The sequence below is a fragment of the Triturus cristatus genome, chromosome 7 (genome assembly GCF_964204655.1).
Source record: "Triturus cristatus chromosome 7, aTriCri1.1, whole genome shotgun sequence".
NCBI classification, from domain to species: domain Eukaryota; kingdom Metazoa; phylum Chordata; class Amphibia; order Caudata; family Salamandridae; genus Triturus; species Triturus cristatus.
This window is the reverse complement of record NC_140590.1, coordinates 1850735354-1850759033: the sequence shown is the minus strand read 5'-3', so window position 1 is coordinate 1850759033 and position 23680 is coordinate 1850735354. Positions and strand designations below refer to the sequence as shown.

At 50.6% G+C, this 23680-nt stretch overlaps 1 protein-coding gene across 1 annotated transcript in view; it reads left to right on the top strand.

The window, feature by feature from the left end:
- LOC146813443 (ovostatin-like) overlaps positions 1 to 23680 on the top strand; it is a 365994-nt gene that overhangs the window by 291007 nt on the left and 51307 nt on the right. The window contains exons 21-24 of the mRNA XM_085620205.1: positions 8204 to 8316; positions 9666 to 9717; positions 11000 to 11083; positions 13482 to 13658. Coding sequence (XP_085476331.1) covers positions 8204 to 8316; positions 9666 to 9717; positions 11000 to 11083; positions 13482 to 13658 — 426 coding nt within the window. The remainder of the gene's footprint in view (positions 1 to 8203; positions 8317 to 9665; positions 9718 to 10999; positions 11084 to 13481; positions 13659 to 23680) is intronic.

Genomic DNA, 23680 nt, shown 5'->3' with positions numbered 1-23680 from the left:
GGCGGCGCCACGGCGTGCGGGGCTGACGACGAGGAAGATCGAGCTCTATGGGTAGGGACGGTCGCGGCCGCCATCTTGTGGTCCGCGGCTGGCCCTGGCCCGTAGCTACGGCTGCCCGCCTGGTGGTGCCGCGGAGGAGGCAGGCCACGCTGAGGCCTTGATCTTGGAGCGGACTGCTGAGGCTGACCTGGGGGCACCTGGCGCCCTAAACTACACCCCGCTGCACACGTGGAGCTGCTGTCGCGTGGCGGCGCTGCTGGCCCTGCTGCTGGTGCCTGGGGCTGGTTAGTGAGGAGACTGTGCCTGGGGGCGCCGGCCATCTGTGGAGCGCGGAAGCAGAGAGCCACCGAAAAGCCATGAGCAATGCGGCGGACGACACCTGCAACGCCCAGAACTGGTAGGCCGGGACCTCCCAGACGAGCTGTGTGACCGCTGGGGGTCGGATCGGAGGCGGGGGCCCGAAGGTAGCGGCGAACGACGCGGGGTGTGCGTGTGGCTGTGGCCTGGCGGGCGCGGGCGGCGCCGGGGGCTGAGAGAGGCCAGCCGCCACCTTGATTAACCACGTGGGAGAGGCCTAGCCCACACGGCGACTGGACCGGGACCGGGGAGGCGCTTTAGAGTGAAACGCCCCCGGGGGACGACTGGCCCCGGCGACCTGATGCCTGTGTCCTACTGCTTGCGCCGGCAAACCTAGAGACGGTGGACTAGCGCCTTGGCCGGGGAGCCTGCTGGTGGCGCGCGTTGAAGGCGCGACGGCCATTCCTTGCACTGGGAGCCCCCTCTGGAGTTGCATCGCGGCCCTCGCCGGTGTCTTGGACGGCGTGGGAGCTGGAACCTGGAGTTGGCGGTGGATCCCGTGGTTGGGGGCAGTTTAGCGGCCGCATCGCTCCGTGGTGCTGGGCCTCGAGACCCTTCTGCATTGCGGCACCCTGCGCCACGACCCTGTCGTCTGCGCTCATCCTTGCGCCCCTGTGGTTTCGAGACTGGAAGGTCGGGGCTGAACGTTCGCCACACGACTGCGGGACTTTGAGCTGCTGGGGACTGCTACTCCCATACTCTGTGAGGCCGATCCTAGGCGCGGCCACACCATGACCCGTACGAAGCCGGGGAAGGAGCCGCCGGCAACCCCCAAAGACGCCTCCGTCAAGGACTTGTGGAACAAGCCTACCACAGCATCACAGAGCGCGGAGCCATAGGGGGCAGGTGTCTCGACGGCCCCCGTCACGCAATCCTTCATGATGGCCTTCATGCAAGAACTTAAGTCAGAAATTGGGTCCCTCCGCACAGAAGTCCAGGCATGCGTGAAGGACCTTCGGAAGGACGTGGGGGAGCTGGGCGGCCGAGTAGATGACTTAGAAAAGACCCTGGATGCCCGTACGGAAGACCAGGAACACCTATGGCAAAGATTGGCGACCTTGGAAGAACAGCATGTTGAGCTCCAGATCAAACAGGAGGATTTGGAAAATAGGGGGCGCCGGAACAACATACGCATCCGGGGGGTGCCGCCTGGGGCAGAAGGGGCAGATATTATGTCTTTCGTGGCGGACTTACTCCATGACATCCGAGGGGATGACGATACCTCGCCGCCCACCCTGGACCGCGCCCACAGGGTTTCAGGGCCGATGGGGAGGCCGGGTCTCATCCCTGACATCTTGACACGGGTTCACTTCTTTGTTGAAAAGGAAGCCATTCTAAAGGCGGCCAGAGGCAAATCCGAAATCCTCTGCGGGGGAAAGCCCATCCAATTGTTTCAGGACTTGGCCTCCACCACTCTCCGGCGACGCCGGGACTTCAAACCCATCACGGACAAATTGAGGGAGCTCAACATCCGCTACCAGTGGGCCCATCCCTTCGCCCTCATGTTTCAGTGGGAGTCCAAGCGGCGGGTGCTGCGCTCATACCGGGAGGCGGCTCAACTACTGCAGATTCCCGATTCGCCGCCGGCCAGCCCCTCGCGGCGCCCCCCCCAAACTTAGAGTCCCGGTGAAGCCGCAGTGGTCCACAGTGCGACGCCCTAGACACCCATCGTCGCCGGAGGGCAGCAGGGCCTCCCGGGACAAGCAGGACATTATCGAACATATAAAGTCCCTGGAGGGCTCCTCCTCGCCGCTGGGCTCACAGGCCTCTGCCCTTAAATGACCGACGCCATTGCGGAACATCTCACCTGATTGAGGCTCTACACCTGAGACAACTGAGACGACTGGAAGTGCGGCCGGCTGTGGGCTGCATCTCTCCCCCATGGCTCGACGCCTTGGACGCCTCACTCGGAGGCGCACCGCGGTCTCCTCTACGGGGCGCTGCCTCCCAGGCTTGGGCGGCGGCCCGGGACGGACTCTCGACACCATAACTCAGCGGTTCAGCGATGGCGCACCCCCCCCTCCTATTTCTGGGAGAGTGACATCTCCGAGACAGCCTGTGCCGCGGTGCCTGGCTACTCTCTTGACTGGAATAGGTTCTTCCGGCCCTGTTGGCCGACTGCAAGTTTACATGGTTGTATTTGTTCTTATTTGTTCCCCTCAGTACCCTCTTTCATTCAATCCCCTTGGCGGGGGGGACATGTGTATGGGTGGGATGCTCATGCGGGAGGTGCCCTACTAGGGATTTTACGACAATGACTACCACCTCTCCCTGGAAGATTCTCTCTCTCAATGTGAAAGGGCTCAACTCTCCCAACAAACGACGCCTAATCTGGCGCTACCTGCTCCTACAGAACCCCGATATCATTCTCCTCCAAGAGACACACCTCCTCAAGTCAGATGTGGGCCGGATGGCGCACCCGCGCTTCCCCCTTCAGATCTGGTCCTCGGCTCCCTCGAAGACGGCGGGAGTGGCGATCCTGTGCAGGGCGGGGATATCCCGGGGGGATGCCAAGGTACATAGGGATGCGGAGGGGCGGTTTCTGCGGGTGGAGATCAGGCGGGGATCCCGTGCTCTGACACTGTGTAACTTGTATGCCCCCAATCAGGGTCAGGATCTCTTCTTGCGTAGGATAATCAGGGAACACCTTGAGCCAGTGACCACGGACCTCATAGTCGGAGGGGACTTCAATTGGGTGTGGGACGCGGAGCTTGACCGCTGTGGGGGCGCTTTCCACGGGGTGGGGGCCATGTCTGCGGCGGTGAAACGCTCCCTAACCGCCTTAACCTTAGTAGATGTCTGGAGGTACCACTCCCCGGGGTTGCGAGACTACACCTTTTACTCCCATGTCCACCGCACTTACTCCCGCATTGACCTCCTCCTCGTATCGCACTCACTGCTCAAGGACTCCGTCTCGGTGTCCCATTCCACCATCTCGGTCTCGGATCACGCCCATGTTGAGCTGCTTCTACGGGAGGGTCCTCCCCACCCGCTGCGGCCGCGCCGCTGGCGATTCCCGGACCACGTCCTCCGTGACCCAGTAGATAGAGAGGAGATCCAGACAGCCATCCTGGCATATTTTGAAGACAACGACCTGCCGGGGATCCCTCTCCCCCTTCTATGGGTGGGGTTTATCCATCAACGTCAGGGCGCGGATAATGTACGGCGTATTGCGCATATCGTTGGGAAGGCTAAACACTGGAGGATTCCGGCCTGCCTGTTGTCGCTTGACGCGGAAAAAGCGTTCGACCGGGTTGACTGGACTTTTCTCCGAGCAGTGCTGAGGAAAGTGGGCCTGGGCCCTAAGATGGTGGCGCGCATTATGGCCCCGTATATTTCACCGGTTGCCAGGGTCCGGGTTAACGGTCAGCTCACGCAACCCTTCCCCATCTGTAGAGGCACCCGGCAGGGCTGTCCCCTGTCGCCCCTGCTGTTCGCCCTGGTGGTGGAGCCCCTGGCCATTATGATTCGGCGGTCCCCTGATATCTGCGGTATACCTCTTCGCGGAGTGCAGCACAAGATCGCTCTCTTCGCAGACGATCTTCTTCTCACCCTCTCCGAGCCCCTACGCTCACTGCCGGCGGTGCACTCGCTACTCCGAACCTACGAACGCGCCTCTGGGCTCAAAATTAACCATGCCAAGTCCTGGGCCCTCAATATTTCGATCCCGGCCGAAGAGCTTCCGGCGATCCGAGCTTCGGCCCCGTACCAGTGGGCGGACGCGTCAGTGCGATACTTAGGTCTTAACTTGACTCCAGACCTGGCCACTTGGACGCAGGCCAACTGGCAGGAATACAAAACCTCTGTCCTAGCGGACCTACGGGCGTGGAGGGCCCTGCCGCTCTCTTGGCTGGGCCGACTCAACACAGTGAAGATGTCGATATTGCCAAAGGTCCTCTATCTATTTCAAACGCTGCCAACTCCGATTCCGCAACACCAAATACAGGGGCTCCAACGCGAGCTCAACGCATTTGTGTGGGGGGGGGGAAAGCCACGGTTTTCTAATAGAATCCTGAGTCTCCCCCGGGATAGGGGTGGCCTGGCCTGCCCTAACCTTCTCGAATATTACTGGGCGTTGCATCTTCGCTGTGTCCTGGAGTGTGGGGCGTGGGAGAGTGAGAAGGTGTGGTTCCACATGGACAGGGCAGTCACCTGTCGCCCGATATGGGACCATGCCTGGCTTCCCCGGGCGGCCCGCCATCGCAGCGCTTACATGGCCGTCCCTACCAAAACGGTCCTGGAGATCTGGGATAAAGTGGCGGTGAGTAGGGGCCTGACCACCTTTCCATCCCCGCACACCCCGATTGCGCGCAATCCGCAATTCCCGCCGGCATGTCGGCCACCCCACTTTGCGAACTGGACGGAGTCGGGCTGTAGGACGATACGGGACCTGTTTCTCGGTGACTCTCTCAAAACCTTTGCACAGTGCCAGCAGGAGTTCGGGCTCCTGGACGGTGACAAATACCAGTACATACAACTGCGTCACTGGATACAGGGCTCGTCCCTGACGCCGGCGGCCACACGACCCTACACGCAGTTCGAACAGCTAGCGCGCGACTTTGGCAACTACAAGGGGCTAATATCTCGCATATACAAGGTGCTGCAGCGTTCGCGCCGGCTAGACCCCCACCCGTACCAGACGCGATGGCATTCCTCTACTGGCTCAGGCGTCACCCCTGCCCAATGGGCCCGGCTCTGGGGGGACATCCCTAAAATCTTGCGTAGCATTCCCCAACAGGAATCGGCTTACAAAGTAATGACCCAATGGTACTACACCCCCGCCAGACTCCACAAAATGTTTCCCAATTCATCTCCCCTGTGCTGGCGGTGCACCCAGGCGCAGGGAGACTCCATACATATTTGGTGGACATGCCCGCTTCTGAAAATCTTTTGGAAAGAGGTCCTCAGCCATGTAAAAAAGGTACTCGGGTTCCCCCTTCCGGAGGATCCGCTGGTGGTCCTTCTGGGCATTAGACCAGCAACCCTGAGAGCCATGACTGGCCGTGATCGGCACCTTAGCCTCCACATGCTGGGCGCTGCAAAACAAACAGTAGCCCTTTACAGGAAGAAGCCAGAGTCGCCCTCCGTAAACGTGTGGTTTACTCGTCTGTGGCATGTGGTGGCGATGGAGTCTCTCACGGCGCGTTTACAGCTCCAAGACGCCAAATATAAGAAGCTCTGGAAGCCTTTGGTTGATTACCTGGGGCGGCTAGAGCATGCTCGTCTGCAGCCGCCACGGCTTAGAGCCCTGAAGCTCTTTGACGACGTGCTAGATCCCACAGACCCGGGGGGGTTCTGGAATCCCGCAGGGGGGGTATAACATAATTCCCTAGCGAAAGCGTGCCTGGAAGGGAGGAGACCTTGCTGTTAGCGGATTGCACCCCGTAAGCCCCCCATCTGATGATGATAATTGAGCGCACACCCCTTCCTCCCCGCCATGATTGTTGCCCATTGCGATGGTTCACATCCCCTCCCTTTTCCCTTGTTCTATCCCCCTGGTTGTTTGGTCGCCGCATTGGCAATCTTTGATGTTGATGCAGGGATTGGGGCGGTATCTTTGCCCTGGCATGGCTGCTGGATATTGGGGGTGGAGGGCTCAACCCCTAGTTGCGCTTGCAGTGGAAAGCCTGCCGGACGCCGAATTGCATAATGCCCTGTACATCATTGATGAAAGTTACTGGACTTATACAGCGTCTCTTCTAGGTGATATTCGCTATAATATGCTATGACTATTACATTGCACGAAGGGGGCGCCCTTGCAGTCTTACCCTAACGCTACCTGCCCGGCTGGCCCGTGACAATTGTGACATTCTAATAGCCATGAGTTTCTGCCCTTTATGAACTGTCTATGCAGGGTTGCTGGGCGGGAGGTTTACTGAGGGCTCGACGCCATTAAGGCGGGAGCCTCTGAGAGTAAATGTCTTTGTGGGGGCCGGTTTTTGGGCTATAGGTGATGTTACTTGTGCTAATTTATGTGCCTCTGCTCCTGACAATGATTAGTCACCTGCTGCCGGCCTATATGGTTGTAGGCGAACAAGCTGTGTATGGCCTTTTGCACGACCGTTAAAATCAATAAAAGTTGGTTCAACAAAAGATCTCCAACAAAGAGCTCTCTTGGAGAGCCCATGAGGGACTGCAGCGCCACCCCCACGAGGAGCACCGCCCAATGATGATGCTTTACACTCGCAAGAGTGTGCGAGGGTAAAAAAGATATTAGGAGTTCTCACACTTACGAGCACACTCAACCATCCTTTGGAGACACCTATACCCTACTCTTAACCACACTTGGGTTACTGAGTATCTACCTTCTTCCCATTAGGAACTGTTACCATTTCGCTATACATAACAAAATATATACCTACAATGTGTAAATATGTCCAGAGCTGCAAAGTAGCCACGTTTCCTATCCACGGTTTTCAACCAGTCCTGGAACACTAGCCAACAACACACTGCATTTTGGGACTTGCGGTTTGATACGCAACACTTTAAGAGTTGGACCTAAATTCCAACTTAGGCAGGGCTTAGGATGAAATCCCAGGACTGGCTGGAGGTGTGGAAAGTTGCATGAGGTTAGTTACCAGCTCAATTTATTGGACATCTTTCCCCTGACAGTTTGGGTACTTTGATAATATTTTAAATGTCATTTTTAGGGCTTATTGTAGAACAAGACAGGCCATAAAATCTGGAAATGTGTCAATTGAAATAAGACCGAACCCTGTCTGTGGAAGTTCCCATTTGAGGTGTTTTGCTTGCTGTTTACCCTTATGTCTGTCGCGGAAAGTCGAAAAACAATGCGACAAGTCTGCTTTACATTTCGTAATGTGTGCCATCAAGCCTCTTAAATACTGGGAGCTAGTTTAAGAATTGTATTTTATAGCAGAACTGTGAATTTGTATATTTGAGTGGGGGCTCTCCTGAAATTATTTTACATGGGAGGCAAGGGCAGGCAGTAAAGTTTGAAGACCATTTTATTTTTATTCAAATCCATTGCTCCTTAAAGATAGCTCAAGCCCATTGGACATAGAGTGACAGATTTGCACGAACATTTGATGAAAAACTTTCTGCACCAAGCAGCGAAGTGCTGGTAAATCGTCTCCGCCTCCGTTTGAAGCTGTTGCGAGGGGCACATTTTTATGCACGTGTGAAGCCTAAACTAACTTTGCTGGCCAGCGTTAATTTAGATTGGACATAGTGTCTGGCTGTCGGGTTATATTCCAGCTGGCAGAGGTGATCTATTGAGACCTTTTGTCCAATGGACACTTGGGAAGTCTTTTAGTAAATTTCCTTAAGAGCAGGATGAGTTGTAGATTCCCTCTTCAATGGCCAAGCATTAGTCCCTCCGTTGAGCGGCAGAAGCTGGAGTGATCCGCCTAGAAGTGTGAAAAACTGCAAAGTACAGGGAGATGGTATATCACAACTGTGAGTTCACCATAACCAGACTGACCTGGGCTTTGTACTCCTTATGGGCTGACACTGGATGTTTTCCTGAATTTATGAAGATGGAAAGATGTTCCAAAGCCCTCTTGGGCCAGGTAGCCAGGGTCGGAGTATAATGTATGATGATACCAGAGCTGGCACAATCTGCCTGGAAAAGATGGGTACGAGATTCGGTTTGTGTGTTTTGTGGGGGGTTTCAAGCCTGATGGAGCAAGTATTGCACCACAAACTTCACTTTAAAGGAAGGTGTTTAACATCGGCAAACAGGCTTGGTTGTCTGTTTTTTTTTGTTGTTTTTTTTAAACTTTACATAAAATAGTGTTTAAACTTCTAAGTCTCATTGGTGTGCCTTTCACCACCAGCCACCTTGAAGGCACATGCAAAAACATTTTTTCTTTCTATGTTTTAGGCACCCTAAATATCACAGCTTCTGCAGAGACGATCGACGACAGCTCGTGCAATGCGGGGGCCAGCACCACCGCACGCTACAAGGACACCTTGATCAAGCAGATGCTGGTTGAGGTATGCACAGCTCCAAACACCATGCTTTCAGCATTGATCAAGGGATAGTAGGTCCTGAACCAAGCAATTGGTGAGGTAAAATCAAAGTAAGTTTCAATGAGGGTAGGAGATTGGACTAGACTTGGAATTACTATCAGGGATTCATGGAGTAACAGATGAAGATTGGGAAAGACAGCCTAAGGTGAGGACTTGGGGTGAGGGATGGAGTAAATGGTCATTTGAACCAATGCCTGTTTCAGTGCAGGTGGGCATTGCTGAAGGATTTGCTTTTGCACCACAGGATTAGAACCGGAACCATTCAAACAAAGCCATTCAAACTTTTCCCCATATGTCCAAACGTGCAAAACATTTTGTGGTGGCAAGCACTCTGATTTGGGGTTTGCGACCTTGAAAGTGTTTGGCCATGCATGAAATCCACTTGGAGTCTAACGTTTTACTGTCTCCTAGAATAGGTTTGTAGCTGGATACTGAGTTGGTTTTTGGAAGGAGTGTGTTTTGGGCGTCATCCCGAATATCAAATGGAAGCCAGATTTATCAATGGTTTTGCTACCAGAATTCTGGTCGCAAATCCTTGAAGCTGCTGGCTCCCAAGTTAGAATGGTAACTAATTTGCATATGGGAAGAGGGGTCCACCTTGGGTCCCTTCCCCTTTATGAATTGTTGAAAATGTTAAGGGGACCACTGTCAACTCTCTAAAAGTTTCAAAACTTTTTTTGTATTTTTTTTTCAAGAAATTCTGTTTCCTTTAAGGAAATCGGGCTGCTTAAAATTTCTTTATTTAAATGTGATCAGACGTGGTGGTCTGCTGACCCTTACAGGCCACCATCCCTGTGACTGTATCCATTCTTAGTGAGTCACAATTCCCTACGTCATTAATGAATAATAATTGTGAAGTTCAATTGCAACCCACTGATTCGGAAGTTTAGGAACCAACCTACTAGTACATGGGTCGTTTAGCAAAATTATATTCCAGTCTTAAATCCTGCTCGGAAATTGTGATTAAAACCATGATCTATCTGGTCCATAGACTCAACATTATTTCAAAATAAAAACCAGTGCATCGAGTGACTAATGCTATTATGTTATTTAAATAAGAATTAATTTTCTTAAAGAGACGTTTCCTCCAGTCAGGAGACTGTTTGTGCGGAAGGTTTCTACAAGAGGTCTGCATTTGGGGCTGGGGTACACACTGAGGGAAGATTTGTTGGCTATGTCTGGCCATGAAAAAGCATCTGTCAGAGTGTTGAATATTCCTCTGCCCTGAGCCCAGTACACAGTGATAGGAATGTTCTCGGTTTATGCACCTTACCCACCGTACCTTACCTCGTCTTCTTTCTTCCCATGAACAGCCAGAAGGCATTGAACGCGAAGAGACGCAGAGCGCTCTTGTCTGCACCAAAGGTAGGCGGCCTTTAACTCTCACTAAAGGATCAATTGAGCTACCCCTGAACCCAGACCCACTCTTGAAATGTTGGCCTTATCAAGCTGTGCCTCTTCAGCAGATAACAGCAGTGAAGAAATGCACTCTTCAGTACAGATAGCCTGGTACTTTGTCCCAGAAAACTCACCTTTGCCTCCTACACAGCGGGCATCTTGGAGCTGGGAGTAGAGTGGGTTTTCTGAGCCCCGATGGAAGGAGACCGAGCGAGAGACAGAGGGAGGACATGGGAATGGGTGGGGGGGCTGACCCTCAATCTAGCGCTAGATCATGCATACTTGTAGCGTCATCTGCCATTCCCAGGATATCAAGAAAAGCTTTATTTTCTTTACTGTGAGGAATCCAAGTGGAAGACCTCCAAGTCATCCTGGTCGTGTGTAATCACAGGATCTGCGGTGGTGGGGACTCTGTGGTTTCTGGTTAAGACTGGGTTTGAACTGGTTGAGAAGGACTTGCCCAGCGTTGTCATCTGTAACTAAGGGAAAGCTTCTCCTGGCAGTCCTAGGGAGTAAAACTGCTCTAAGTCTCAGAAATGGACTTGGGACTGATCAGCTCAGTTAACATTTTTTTTTTTTTATTCCGCTGAAATTAAAGCACTTGAGAAGCCACCAAGACGCAGGGAGGGCCTGATTCCCAGAACTAACTTTACCAAAATGAGTAAATGGTAGTACGTTTAGGATTTTGTCTCTTCACAGAAGGCACATACTCCATGAGTAAGTGCCTTCTGTGAATACCAAAATGAGTAAGTGCCTTCTGTGAATACCAAAATGGTAGTAAGTTTAGGATTTTGTAGTAAGTTAGTTCTGTGAATCGGGCCCCGCAGTCAGTAGATTCAGCCATGAGTTTGGTTTCGGAGAGGAGGGTGCACTGGGCTGACAGATGTCGACCACTTTTGGGCGATAAACGGGAGATCTATTCATGAAGAGCAACTTGAGAGAGCTCCTACTGCTAGCGGACCTCAACGTCCAAAAGCTCCTCAAAGATTGTGACAAATTTGAGGCTGTAAGAAGGATAGTCAACCCTACCACAGAGGGAGTTACATTTTCTCTATCGATTCTAGTACATGGGCTTGATTAACAACCATTGTGCATGTAAATGACACCAAAAACACATAAGGAATTGGTGGAATAAGAGAATGGGGAGCCCCTTGGGGTCAGAGAATGGTCGGGTGAACTGGTGTATGAACTAGTCCAGACGTCGGCAGTGTTTTAACTGGTTTTTGCTTACATGTGTGATCTTTTGCAGACGGCCCATCCTCAGAAACCATCGACTTGAAATTGCCATCAAACGTGGTCGCAGATTCTGCCCGAGCGCACATCACCTGTCTAGGTGAGTAAGGAGGGCTGTCTTATATGGTGGTCGCTTGTCTTTAGTACTTGTAGCCTCCCCTGCAATGAGGGGGCAAGAATGATCCTGGCTGTTTTGACGGGAAGCGAGAGCGGAGACTGGCGACGAGGTTACATCATTTCATTGTGGTGAGGCAGGTTTAGCGCTTCTAAGACTCCGAATGAAGGTCTCTCTCCTGCACCATCGAGTGCCTTCATTCTGCTGCAATCTCAATAGCTCTGAAATGGGCTGGTAGGCTTAAAACGGTGGATTGCAAGTCGTTTTTATTTTTGGACTTCCAACAATGACTCTTGGTATGGCTTGATTTACCAAAATGTGAACTTGTGTCATTGTCTCAGCAGTGGACTCACTCCGATGGTGGGGAGAGAGAGCTAGTAAGGTACATGGTGAAGTACTTTGCTATGTTCACCCAGTTAGTTTATAAAGTCTGCCCCCACCTCAACCAATAATGTGTATGTGATTGAAGATTAATCCTGGCCTCTCCATAAAAGTGGCCCCTCAGAGGGGCTGTGAGCTCTCCAAAAAGGGGTACATGGCAAAATGGGAATGAGTTGGAGCCTCCCTTGGTTCAATAACACTTTAATTGAATTTGTACTGTTTACATTACTGTAAAATTGCTTGCTGTGTCCAAACAAAGACTCCAACTCAGGAAAGACTAGTTGTGAAAGTTGAGAGTTTGGGAATATTGCTGTCGCAATCCCGGAGGCTTGGCGTGCATTTAACCCCAGGATGCTGATTTTAATCCTGTAGAGCCTGTAGAGCTCAGCCTTCAGCAATAGACCAAGGACTGGGGAAGCTGCTTCACCTGATGGCTCACCCGTCAGGGCTCCCTCGGATCCAGTGTCGGTCGCAGGGATGCTTAGTTAAGATCCCAAACTGGGCTGGATGCCGGATTATGCACACCAAAAGTATCGACTGCAGAATATGGACTACCACTATACGGTGAAGGTGAGTGTAGATGGGTAAGAGTAGATTTGTTACTGTCCACGCCAGGAGGATACATCTTATCAAAGTGCGTTGATGTGGATTTAGGAGTAATCGCTACTGTATATATTTACTAATCTTAACTGCATGTCTGTGTCCTTTGACAAAACTATACTTACCCTATGCATACTTCCCTTCATGCTACAGTGGTAGTCCGGTCTCTCGAGTCTGTATTTTTGTTGGGCGTCATAAACGAGTCGACGTTCTGTTGGAGGGCCACATAGCTATGGAGATTACTTTGAATTTGTCGATTCCTTGGCAGGTAAATCACTGCGAGCAGCGTCGTCCTCTTATAATCAGACAAGTTGAGGCTACGTCAGGAGGATTACATAAAACGTTCATCTTGAAATAATCCAGCAAATGAGGGCAGCTAATGTGTGGAAATGTATTCGAACAACAGCATACGTGGACACAACCACAAAGAGCCATCAGTATAAGCAAGGTGTGCCTTTGTGTTAATAGCAGCATCTGTCCTTGAGCACCTGCCTTGTGAGCCAGTAACAGCCTTACAAGAACCATACTGTGCCCTCAAGCTTGTTCAATGCAGAGGCAGTCTGGGAACAGTGAGACCAAGAGCCACATCTTGTACCACAGTTTTGCTGTCAGTAGCACGGCTCGAAAGAAGTGTTACTGAAAGACCATGTTACTCAGTTTATCGAATTTGAAAGTGTGAAGGTCCAAGTCGGCCATTACCTGTGGTTATTTGCCCTCTAGTGGCCCGTCTTGGTAGATAACTGGGCAGCATCCCTTGCTATAGGTTGACTGGAATCCACTGGGCTGGAATTCCGGCATGTAGTGACCTCTCAATGTCCGTGAAATGATCCTCTAACTAAACAAGGATGTGATGCTGTATAAATATAAATATCACCCATGTTGCCATGCAGAAGCCCCAGTCAAGCTGCTATTATTAATTTTCTTGCGATATCTGTCACCGAACAGATAATACTTTGCATAGTGAACTTTGCCCTTGTACATAATGTTCAAGGTCTGGTGATGGGCCTATGAAGTAGATATGTAAGCAATGCGGTTTAAGAGACTATTATCCTGCACAGCGATGCAACAAAGTGTGTGTCAAATGTCTTTGTGTCTAAAAGAAGGTAACTTAAAGACGAGAGCATGTATAATGGTGGTGTTGCTGCTCTGGCCTAATGTAGTCACATGACAGTGGGAATCAAGTCTGTAGGTTGCACACAAGAAATGCTCAACTCACTGCGAACATAGGACATCCAATGTTACCTCTTATGTTCACTTCCTTTGACTTCCCATCAACAAGTGTAGGCTAGTGTACCGACAGTAACACATGCCAATGTGTGCTGGTTTATACTTGCTTACATGGTGTCAATATTAGTGGCTGGATACCTGCAGCTCGCGTGCCTGACCCCTCTTCCTCTCCCAGGTGATCCGATTGGACTCTCAATGCGGAACTTGAATAACCTGGTCCAGATGCCCTCCGGATGCGGCGAGCAGAATCTAGCCAAGATCGAAAGCAATCTTGTGGCCTACGAGTATCTCAGTGCCACCGAGAGTTTGACCCCGGAGAAAAAAGCAGAAATCTTGAACAACCTGAATGTTGGTGAGTATGTTCTGCAAACCTCCCACCTCATTCCCTTTCCAACACTTCAGCAACCATCTGTTTCTACTGTGAACCTTTACACGTGGGGGGGGGGGGGGGGGCGAGAACGTGCTGCTGCATGTTGTATACCTGTATTTGTAGAGGGCTCTTCGGAGTTCTTGCTCCTCCAGCACACCATAGCAGTGCCTGCTCAGGATATCATTGCTTAGGACCTGAAATATCATTGACCGTGACGCCCACAGAGAAAATTGTGCACAAACGTTTTTCGACCTGCCAAGCATTTTACATTGCAGCCGATGTGCTTATTAGTTGCATCACAAAAGGATGTTCCCATTTGTTGGTAAAACCTCCTCCCTCATTAATATTAATGAGACTGGATGCAATTTACGACACTCTCCCTCGTAAGGGCTGCAAATGCAGAGGTTCACAAGGGTCAGGGGACCTCCATTCATGTGTTCGCATTCCTGACAGGATTTATTTTTAAAGCAGCCTCTGTCCCTATATAGGGTAGGCACTACTTACGGAAAATAGGTTTCTTCTCAGGAATGACATCAGGGGACCACTGTCTGGTCCTTCTGAGGGGGGAGGGGGGAGGGGGGGGGGTCTCCATCCCTTTTGCGAATTTGATACCAACTCAAGTTAGGAGTCCCTTTCAATCGTTTATGGCAATTATTGCAGTTGCAAAGCACTGATGCACAAAATCAGAAATCCCACATTGGAGGAGGGTGCCCCTTTCATGCTCCCATATAAAGCAGGAGTTTCTGCAGGCTTTGCAACCACAAGTGTTTTCTACATGAAGTCTTCAGTGCTTGTTGTAGAGCCCCCACCTCTAGCTGTAGGGTTCAAATCCTCCCACTACTTGATGATAATTTGGTCATCTATATAGGAACGTGTGAAGTTGTTAAGTCTTTCCTTCGCAGATTTTAATATTTGTAAAACTTTGCATGTTTTGCAAAGTTTGTGAGGAGAAAATCCTGCGAAAAGACATGGTGGGAAATAAGTCTCAGTGGAACCCACTTTTAGCAGAAGAACTGTCCTGCAAAAATAGTTTACACAAACCTTTTACTGCGAAACGTTTTTCGAAACCTTTTTGCGTGCAGGCATTCCTCTCGTAAGGTGAACCGTTAGTTTATTCCATTTCATCACTAGATGACTGCTTACCTTCGAAGAGTAAATGACATCTCTTGTCCTGGGTTAATACTTCACTGTCAATAAATGGACCCTGAACCTTTCCGCAGAGGCAAGATCTTCAAATGCAAACACACCTGGGACCGGAAGCGTGTGACAGACTGTCTTGCTTCGCATTTCAGATAATACAGAATCTCCCACATGGTGGCTCAAAACACACACGACAAAGCAGGAGACATGAAACTCAACTAACACCTTTGGAAAAGAGTTTTATTTTCTAAAATGCAAAGACTCTACTTTTAGAATAAGGCTTAGGGTTTTATTTTACACAATGCTCTCTAACAGAAAGGCTTTCCCAGATGCCAAAATTACATTCAAATATATTTAGAGATATATGTTTATATGCATGCAAGAATAACACAATTGGTAAATGCAACAGTTAAATGCATGAATAAACAAGCAGCAAATAATGAGATAAGACTCAAGCAGATATAAAGGGATGTCCTGCAAGAGATCAGAAAGATATATACACTAGATACATCAAATTATTACTTTGAATGTGCACCTCAAGTCACTCACACATCACAAAGAAAACACCTCAAATGATCAAAGCCACTGGCCACACATCAAAATGGCAATAATCAAAGCTCAAACACCACAAATGACCACAGCCACTGGAACCACGCATCACAATGGCACTAGTCAGAAACAAGTCACCTCACCCGATCGTTCACTCGACATCCTTGGCAATTCTCGCTGAGGGGCCTGTTCACAGCTGGCTTGGACTCTCGACTGGGACTGAGACTCCAGTTCAGTTTGTCTTACAGCATTACGTCTACTCTGTAAGTGAGCTCCTAACTCAGCTGTCAACAAACCCCAGCTTTATAGTCTCAAAACTCACACTAGGTCAGAGAAACCTTCCCCCTGCACCAAAGGAAGCTTACTAGGACTGGCCAGCTTCCAAGCAAGCATCCCATGGCAGGAAGGAGCTCCCACATCCCCTCTACAATCTTGCATGTTCCAGCCTTTATCTCGATGAAGCTCAAGAAAGCATTCCAGGGTACATTAAACGATCTCTCTCAAAAACAATCCTTGAACATGATTAATCCAAACAAGTTGCAAGCGTGGCTGTGCATGCAGATAAAGCTCAAGCCAGGCAGATTCAGCATTCAGGATGACATGAGGCCATGTCAAAGCACTTAATAGTGCTTAGTAAGAACTTAATAATACTACCAATGTACAATGCAATGCACATTCGTGCACCACTGCTTATAGCATCACATACTTCATCCCTCAATGTACAACACAGAGCTCCTCCTCCTCCTCCTTCTACACCTCCTCCTTCGTCGTTCTACTCCTCCTCCTCCTCCTCCTCCTCCTCTGCTGTCGTCGTTCTACTCCTCCTCCTCTGCTGTCGTCATTCTACTCCTCCTCCTCCGCTGTCGTCGTTGTTCTACTCCTCCTCCTACTCCTCCTCTGCTGTACTCCTACTTCCCCTCCTCCTCCTCTGCTGTCCTACTTCTCCTCCTCCTTTGCTGTCGTCGTCCTCCTACTCCTCCTCTGCTGTCGTCATCCTACTCCTCCTCTGCTCTACTCCTCCTCCTCCTCCTCCTCTGCTGTCGTCGTTCTACTCCTCCTCCTCTGCTGTCGTTCTCCTCCTCCTCCTCTGCTGTCGTCATCGTTCTACTTCTCCTCCTCTTCTGCTGTACTCCTACTTCTCCAGTATTTGGGGTGTCTTTCATAGATTCACATGCCTGAATCATTCCCCGTCGTCGGAGTGGGAGTCCCACGGTACATAAAAAAGCAATAATTATGCATATACCAAACGAAAAACCTTGGTAACCTGAACCAGGAAGTAAAGTAGCCTAAGCTACAAGGGAAAAAACTTCCACAGCTATGACTATCACTGTCATTATATACAGTCCAAACTGCAGCCAATCAGGCGACAGCACCCACCAGAATGTTCTCCTCAGAGGCTCAGGCTGTCAGATTTTCTACCGCACGGAAAGCCCCGTCGGCGCCCTCGTCGTCGAAGACGCCCTCGTCGTCGAAGACACCCTCGTCGACGAAGACTACCTCGTCGACGAAGACGACCTCGTCGACGGCACCATCGTCGACGAAGATTGTCCCATCGTCGACGGATGCCATCTCGTCGACGAAGACGACCTCGTCGACGGCACCATCGTCGACGAAGATTGTCCCATCGTCGACGGATGCCATCTCGTCGACGAAAACAGCCTCGTCATCGGCTGTAATGTCAGGATTCGTTCCGTCGACAGGAGTGTTACCACCTTCACTATCTACCTGCATGGATATGCAGGTATGGACTGCGACTCCTTCGTCTGTCGTGTCTGATCAAAGGTCACCAGCATCTACGCTTCTACAGCGTAGAGGATCGTCTTTAGAGGCTATACCGCCTCTAAAATTACCGGTACAACTTTTACAATCGGAGGATAACGACTCCGAAGAAGATGAGAGATTTCGGACTGCAAGGAGTCCATCAGAGCTTCTCATCAAAAATCAAGATGAGGATGATGAGGATGAACAATACGAACATCCTAATATGGAACCACAGCCAACACCACCTGCACCAATGCCGTCTGGTCAAATGCCGTTGGAACTACTTGATAATCTGCAGTATATGTTGCAAGATTACTATAGACGTTTTCCTCCTTCGGAAACGGCGGAATCTCTTCCGGCTACGCCCAGACCACGAGTACAATTGTCGTCGCTCCAGTCACCAAGACCACCTTCTCCGTTGCCATCTCGGCAATTGCAGGTTTCAGACGATGAAAGGGAGGAAGGAGAGGTAGATGATCAATCTATCATGTCGGAGTGGGATAATTACCAAGTACAAACTCCTTCTCCAAGTGCTCCAGCTCCGGTGGACTCTCCCCCGGTGGACATTGGGAATTTCCATTCACTAATGGAAAGAGCGACCAAGAGATTCCTGATTCCCATGGAAACAAAGGAAGATGACTGCTTCCTATATGACTTCAAGGACCAACCAAGGAAGCAGGTTCGGGCAATCCCAATCATTGACTTTATTTGGAAAGAGGGATTGAGACTGATGGCTACCCCTAATTCTCTTCCAGCAGTGTTACCAAGGCTGGACAAGAAATATAGAGCCCCAAGTAATTCACCAGCATGCCTCATTGGTCAACCTAAGGCAGACTCGGTTATAGCACAAGCAGCTCAGAGACGGGCTAGAAATCCCTCAACACCCATATCAGCTCCACCTGATAGAGATGGTAGAAGGTTGGACGCAATAGGAAAGAAAGTGTCTACGATGGCAGCCACCACAGTTCGGGCTGCAAACTCCCTGGCGATTTTAGGGCGATACGACCGACAGATGTGGTCCGACATCTCTCCTTTCCTCGACATGTTACCGGAGCCTTCAAAATCCGAGGCTATAAAGATCCTGCAGGAAGGAGAGTATGCGTCTGCGGAGATCATCGACGCAGCAGTGGATGTGGCATCAACTGGTTTCAGGCAGCTGGCAGGAGCCGCAGTGCTGAGAAGGCAGGGCTGGCTGAAGTCCACATCGTTTCGCCAGGAGGTGCAGTCTAAAATTATAGACATGCCATTTGATGGCGAATCCTTGTTCGGTGCACATGTAGATGAAGCGCTACAGGCAATAAAGAAGGATACGGAGACGGCAAGGTCCCTGGGTAGTTTGCAATTCCGAAAATCTACCTTCCGCGGAGCCAGAGGACGTGGATCCTTCTCTAGCAGGGGAGGTAATAACCAGCAGCGTTCCTTTCAAACCTCTCAGTATAACCAAAGATCTCAGAATTATCGCCAGCAGTATTACGGACAGCGAAATCAACAATATTCGCAGTCGCGTAAGAAGCAGTCCTTTCGCGGACGAGAGTCCGGTAAGAAGCAATGAGTTCAGCCACCTGCCACCATCTCTACCGTTCCCACGTACAAGAATCGGAGGTCAAATATCCCACTTTTATTCAAATTGGTCCAAGATTACCTCAGACAAGTGGGTGTTAGATATAATATCCAGAGGACATGCTCTGGAATTCACAAAGATTCCGCCAAATTCTCCTCCCAAAGGTCCACCCCCTGCTCATCTCAAGGAGCTTTTTTCCCAAATAAATTTGATGATTCAAAAAGGAGCAATAGAAAAAGTCCCTCTCTTACAAAAGGGAACGGGCTTTAACTCAAGATTTTTCCTCATCCGGAAAAAATCAGGAGAGTGGCGTCCAATTCTCGACCTTCGCGCCCTCAACCAATTCCTAAAAAAAAATGTCGTTCCGGATGTTGACGCTCCAAGAAATTCTGCAGTTGCTTTCGATGGGAGATTACATGGCCACCCTCGACCTGCAGGACGCCTATTTTCACGTACCAATCCTACCAAGGCACAGAAAATATCTACGGTTCAGAGTGGCTGGCAGGGATTTCCAATTCAAAGTCCTCCCATTTGGACTCCGTTCTGCACCCAGAGTCTTCACAAAGGTCATAGCGCCAGTGACTGCGCATCTCCGTCTGCAGGGAGTTCAGATATTCCCGTACCTGGACGACTGTCTTATCAAGGCGAGTTCCGCCAAGGTAGCATCCGAGCATGTTCAGAAATGCCTTTTACTCTTCCAATCCCTGGGTCTATCAACAAATCTGGAGAAATCACATCTAATTCCTTCGCAAAGAAGAACGTTTCTAGGAGCGACGTTGAACACGGATCTGGTCAAAGCCTTCGTATCAAAAGAAAGGCAAACCAAAATATGCAATCTTGCGCGCTCTCTAAAATCAAAAGAGTGCGTTTCAGTCCGTGTATACAAATACATCCTAGGGATGATTTCGTCTTGCATTCATCTCATTCCCAACTGTCGGTACAGAATGAGACCGTTGCAGGAGGAACTCAATTTGCAATGGCTTCAGATCACAGGGTCATTCGAGGATCTCATTCACATCACCCCGCGAATGCGAGAGGCCTTTCAATGGTGGAGTCAGATGGACCACTTGAAAGAGGGTTGCCCATTTCTGGTCGAAATGCCGGAGTTCACAGTCACCACAGACGCATCCCTCGAGGGTTGGGGAGCGCACCTTCAAGGAATGACAATCAATGGCAGGTGGACTCTAGAACAAAGAAAGTGGCATATCAACCTGCTAGAACTGCGAGCCATATTCCTGGCTCTAAAATCCTTCCAGACCATCATCCGAGGAGCATGCATACTTGTAGGAACAGACAACACTACAAGTATGCATTACGTGAACAAACAAGGCGGGACGAGGTCGGCCCTCCTATCCCAGCAAGCGCAAGAGATTTGGGATTGGGCGATCCGCCACAAGATCAACCTCAAAGCCATTCACGTCCCGGGAATCACAAATGTTCTGGCGGATTCCCTCAGCAGGACCACAACGTCGAATCACGAATGGGAGTTACACCAACCATTCCTAGACGAAGTGTTTCACGAATGGGGGCATCCCGATATAGACCTCTTTGCGACCAGCCAGAACCGCAAATGCCCATTCTTTGCAAGCTGGGCTCCCCACAAAGACTCGCTGGGGAATGCCTTTTCGATGAATTGGTCGCAAATATTTGCTTACGCCTTTCCACCGATCCTGTTGGTTCCAAGAGTTCTGCGCAAGATCAAACAACAGCCTTGCCGCATAATCTTAATTGCTCCCAGGTGGCCCCGCCAGTACTGGTTCACAGAACTTCTCCTCCTCTCGGAGGCCGAGCCCATACAATTTCGACCAATTCCACATCTTCTGACCCTTCAGAACGGTCAAATTTGTCATCCGGACCCAGCATCGCTGAGATTAGCGGCATGGCTCCTCAACAGCTTGAATTTGCACACCTAGATATCCCGCCAGACTGCCAAGAGGTTTTGGCCAATGCTCGAGCACCAGCAACTGTTAAGACCTACAAACTAAAGTGGAAGAGGTTTTGCATGTGGTGTCAATCCGTTAATCTCCATCCGATCCACGCAAAGCCGGAACAACTTCTACCTTTCTTTCTACAATTGGCGAGGTCTGGTCTTTCCCACTCTACTTTGAAGGTGTTCTTGGCTGCAATTTCAAGATTCCGACAGGATGGTACTAACTCTCTCTATTCCAACAGAGTCATCCAGCAATTTTTTAAGGGGCTATTTAGGATGTTTCCGCCTATTCGGCGTCCGCCTCCTTCTTGGCACCTTAATACAGTGCTGTCACAACTTATGAGGCATCCTTTCGAGCCCATCCACAAGGCGGATCTAAAGTTCCTTTCTTGGAAGGTTTCTTTATTATTGGCTCTAACTTCTACAAGAAGGGTTAGTGACCTTCAAGCGTTCACTATTCATCCACCCTTTCTGCAATTCACATCTGATTCTGTGGTGCTGCGCACTAATCCAAAATTTATGCCAAAGGTCCCGACGGATTTCCATCTTAATGAACCCATAGTTTTGAAAACGTTCTTTCCAAATCCGCAAACAGCTGCAGAAAGGGCCTTGCATTCCCTAGACATCAAGAGATGTCTGAAGTTTTACTTACAACGTACAGCACCGCTGCGCAAATCGGACCAGCTCTTGGTAGCTTATGGCAGACCACGTCAAGGCCATTCAGTATCAAAGCCAACCATAGCTCGTTGGATCTCAGCTGCAATTTGTTTATGCCATGATCAAGCTGGAAGACCACCACAAGCGACCCCAAGAGCACACTCTACGAGAGCAATCTCGTCATCTACAGCTCTTTTCGCCGGTGTGCCTCTTCACCAGATCTGTAAAGCGGCAACATGGTCCAGCTGCCATACGTTTACCAGACACTACTGTTTGGAAGCTGCAAGTGATGCGGATGGTTCAGTGGGACAAGCTGTTCTACGTAATCTTTTCAAATAAGGTGAGCCTCTGTTTTCCCTCCTCCGCTATGCTTTTATAAGACGCTTTTTGTGATGTGAAATTGTTTTGCATAAATTGAAACACATGTGTATTTCCGTATGGTTATACTGTTTCATAATGTATATATATATATATATATATAAAGGTGGCGTCTTATGAGCAAAAGGTTATGTACTGCTATCTACTCTGATTCAGGCATGTGAATCTATGAAAGACACCCCAAATACTGGAGAAGAACAATAGTTACTTACCTGTAATCTGTGGTTCTCCAGTATTGGTGTCTTTCATAGATTCACATGCAACCCGCCCACCTCCCCTCAGAGGCTTTTTAGGCTATGGTATATTACTTCACTCCTGTGCGAGAAAATCTGACAGCCTGAGCCTCTGAGGAGAACATTCTGATGGGTGCTGTCGCCTGATTGGCTGCAGTTTGGACTGTATATAATGACAGTGATAGTCATAGCTGTGGAAGTTTTTTCCCTTGTAGCTTAGGCTACTTTACTTCCTGGTTCAGGTTACCAAGGTTTTTCGTTTGGTATATGCATAATTATTGCTTTTTTATGTACCGTGGGACTCCCACTCCGACGACGGGGAATGATTCAGGCATGTGAATCTATGAAAGACACCAATACTGGAGAACCACAGATTACAGGTAAGTAACTATTGTTCTTCTCCTCCTCCTCTGCTGTACTTCTACTTCTCCTCCTCCTCTGCAGTCGTCATCCTACTACTCCTCCTCCTCCTCTATTCTACTCCTCCTCCTCCTCTGCTGTACTCCTCCTCCTCCTCTGCTGTACTCCTCCTCCTCTGCCGTCGTCCTCCTCTTCCTCCTCTGCCGTCGTCCTCCTCCTCCTCCTCCTCTGCCGTCATCCTCCTCCTCCTCCTCTGCCGTCATCCTCCTCCTCCTCCTCTGCTGTCGTCGTCCTCCTCCTCCTCTGCTGTACTCCTCCTCTGCTGTACTCTTCCTCCTCCTCCTCCGCTGTACTCCTCCTCCTCCTCTGCTGTCGTCGTTCTACTCCTCCTCCTCTGCTGTCGTCTTTCTTCTCCTCCTCCTCCGCTGTCATCGTTCTACTCCTCCTCCTCCTCCTCCTCCTCCTCCTCTGCTGTACTCTTACTCCTCCTCTGCTGCCATCGTCCTCCTACTCCTCCTCCGCTGTCCCACTCCTCCTCCTCTGCTGTTCTACTCCTCCTCCTCCTCTGCTGTTCTACTCCTCCTCCTCCTCCTCCTCCTCCTCCTCCTCCTCTGCTGTTCTACTCCTCCTCCTCCTCCGCTGTTCTACTCCTCCTTCTCCTCTGCTGTTCTACTCCTCCTCCTCCTCCTCTGCTGTTCTACTCCTCCTCCTCCTGTTGTTCTACTCCTCCTCCTCTTCTGCTGTTCTACTCCTCCTCCTGCTCCTCTGCTGTTCTACTCCTCCTCCTCCTCTGCTGTCGTCCTCCTCCTCCTCCTCTGCCGTCGTCCTCCTCCTCCTCTGCCGTCGTCCTCCTCCTCCTCCTCCGCCGTCCTCCTCCTCCGCCGTCCTCCTCCTCCTCCGCCGTCCTCCTCCTCTGCCGTCATCGTCCTCCTCCTCCTCCTCCTCTGCCGTTGTCATCCTCCTCCTCCTCCTCTGCCGTCGACCTCCTCCTCCTCCGCCGTCATCGTCCTCCTCCTCCTCCTCCGCCGTCGTCCTCCTCCTCCTCTGCCGTCGCCCTCCTCCTCTGCCGTCATCCTCCTCTTCCTCCGCTGTTCTACTCCTCCTCCTCCTCCGCTGTTCTACTCCTCCTCCGCTGTTCTACTCCTCCTCCTCCTCTGCTGTCGTCCTCCTCCTCTGCCGTCGTCCTCCTCCTCCTCTGCCGTCGTCCTCCTCCTCCTCTGCCGTCGTCCTCCTCCTCTGCCGTCGTCCTCCTCCTCTGCCGTCGTCCTCCTCCTCCACTGCCGTCGTCCTTCTCCTCCTCTGCCGTCGTCCTCCTCCTCCTCCTCTGCTGTTCTACTCCTCCTCCTCCTCCGCTGTTCTACTCCTCCTCCTCCTCTGCTGTCGTCCTCCTCCTCTGCCGTCGTCCTCCTCCTCTGCCGTCGTCGTCGTCCTCCTC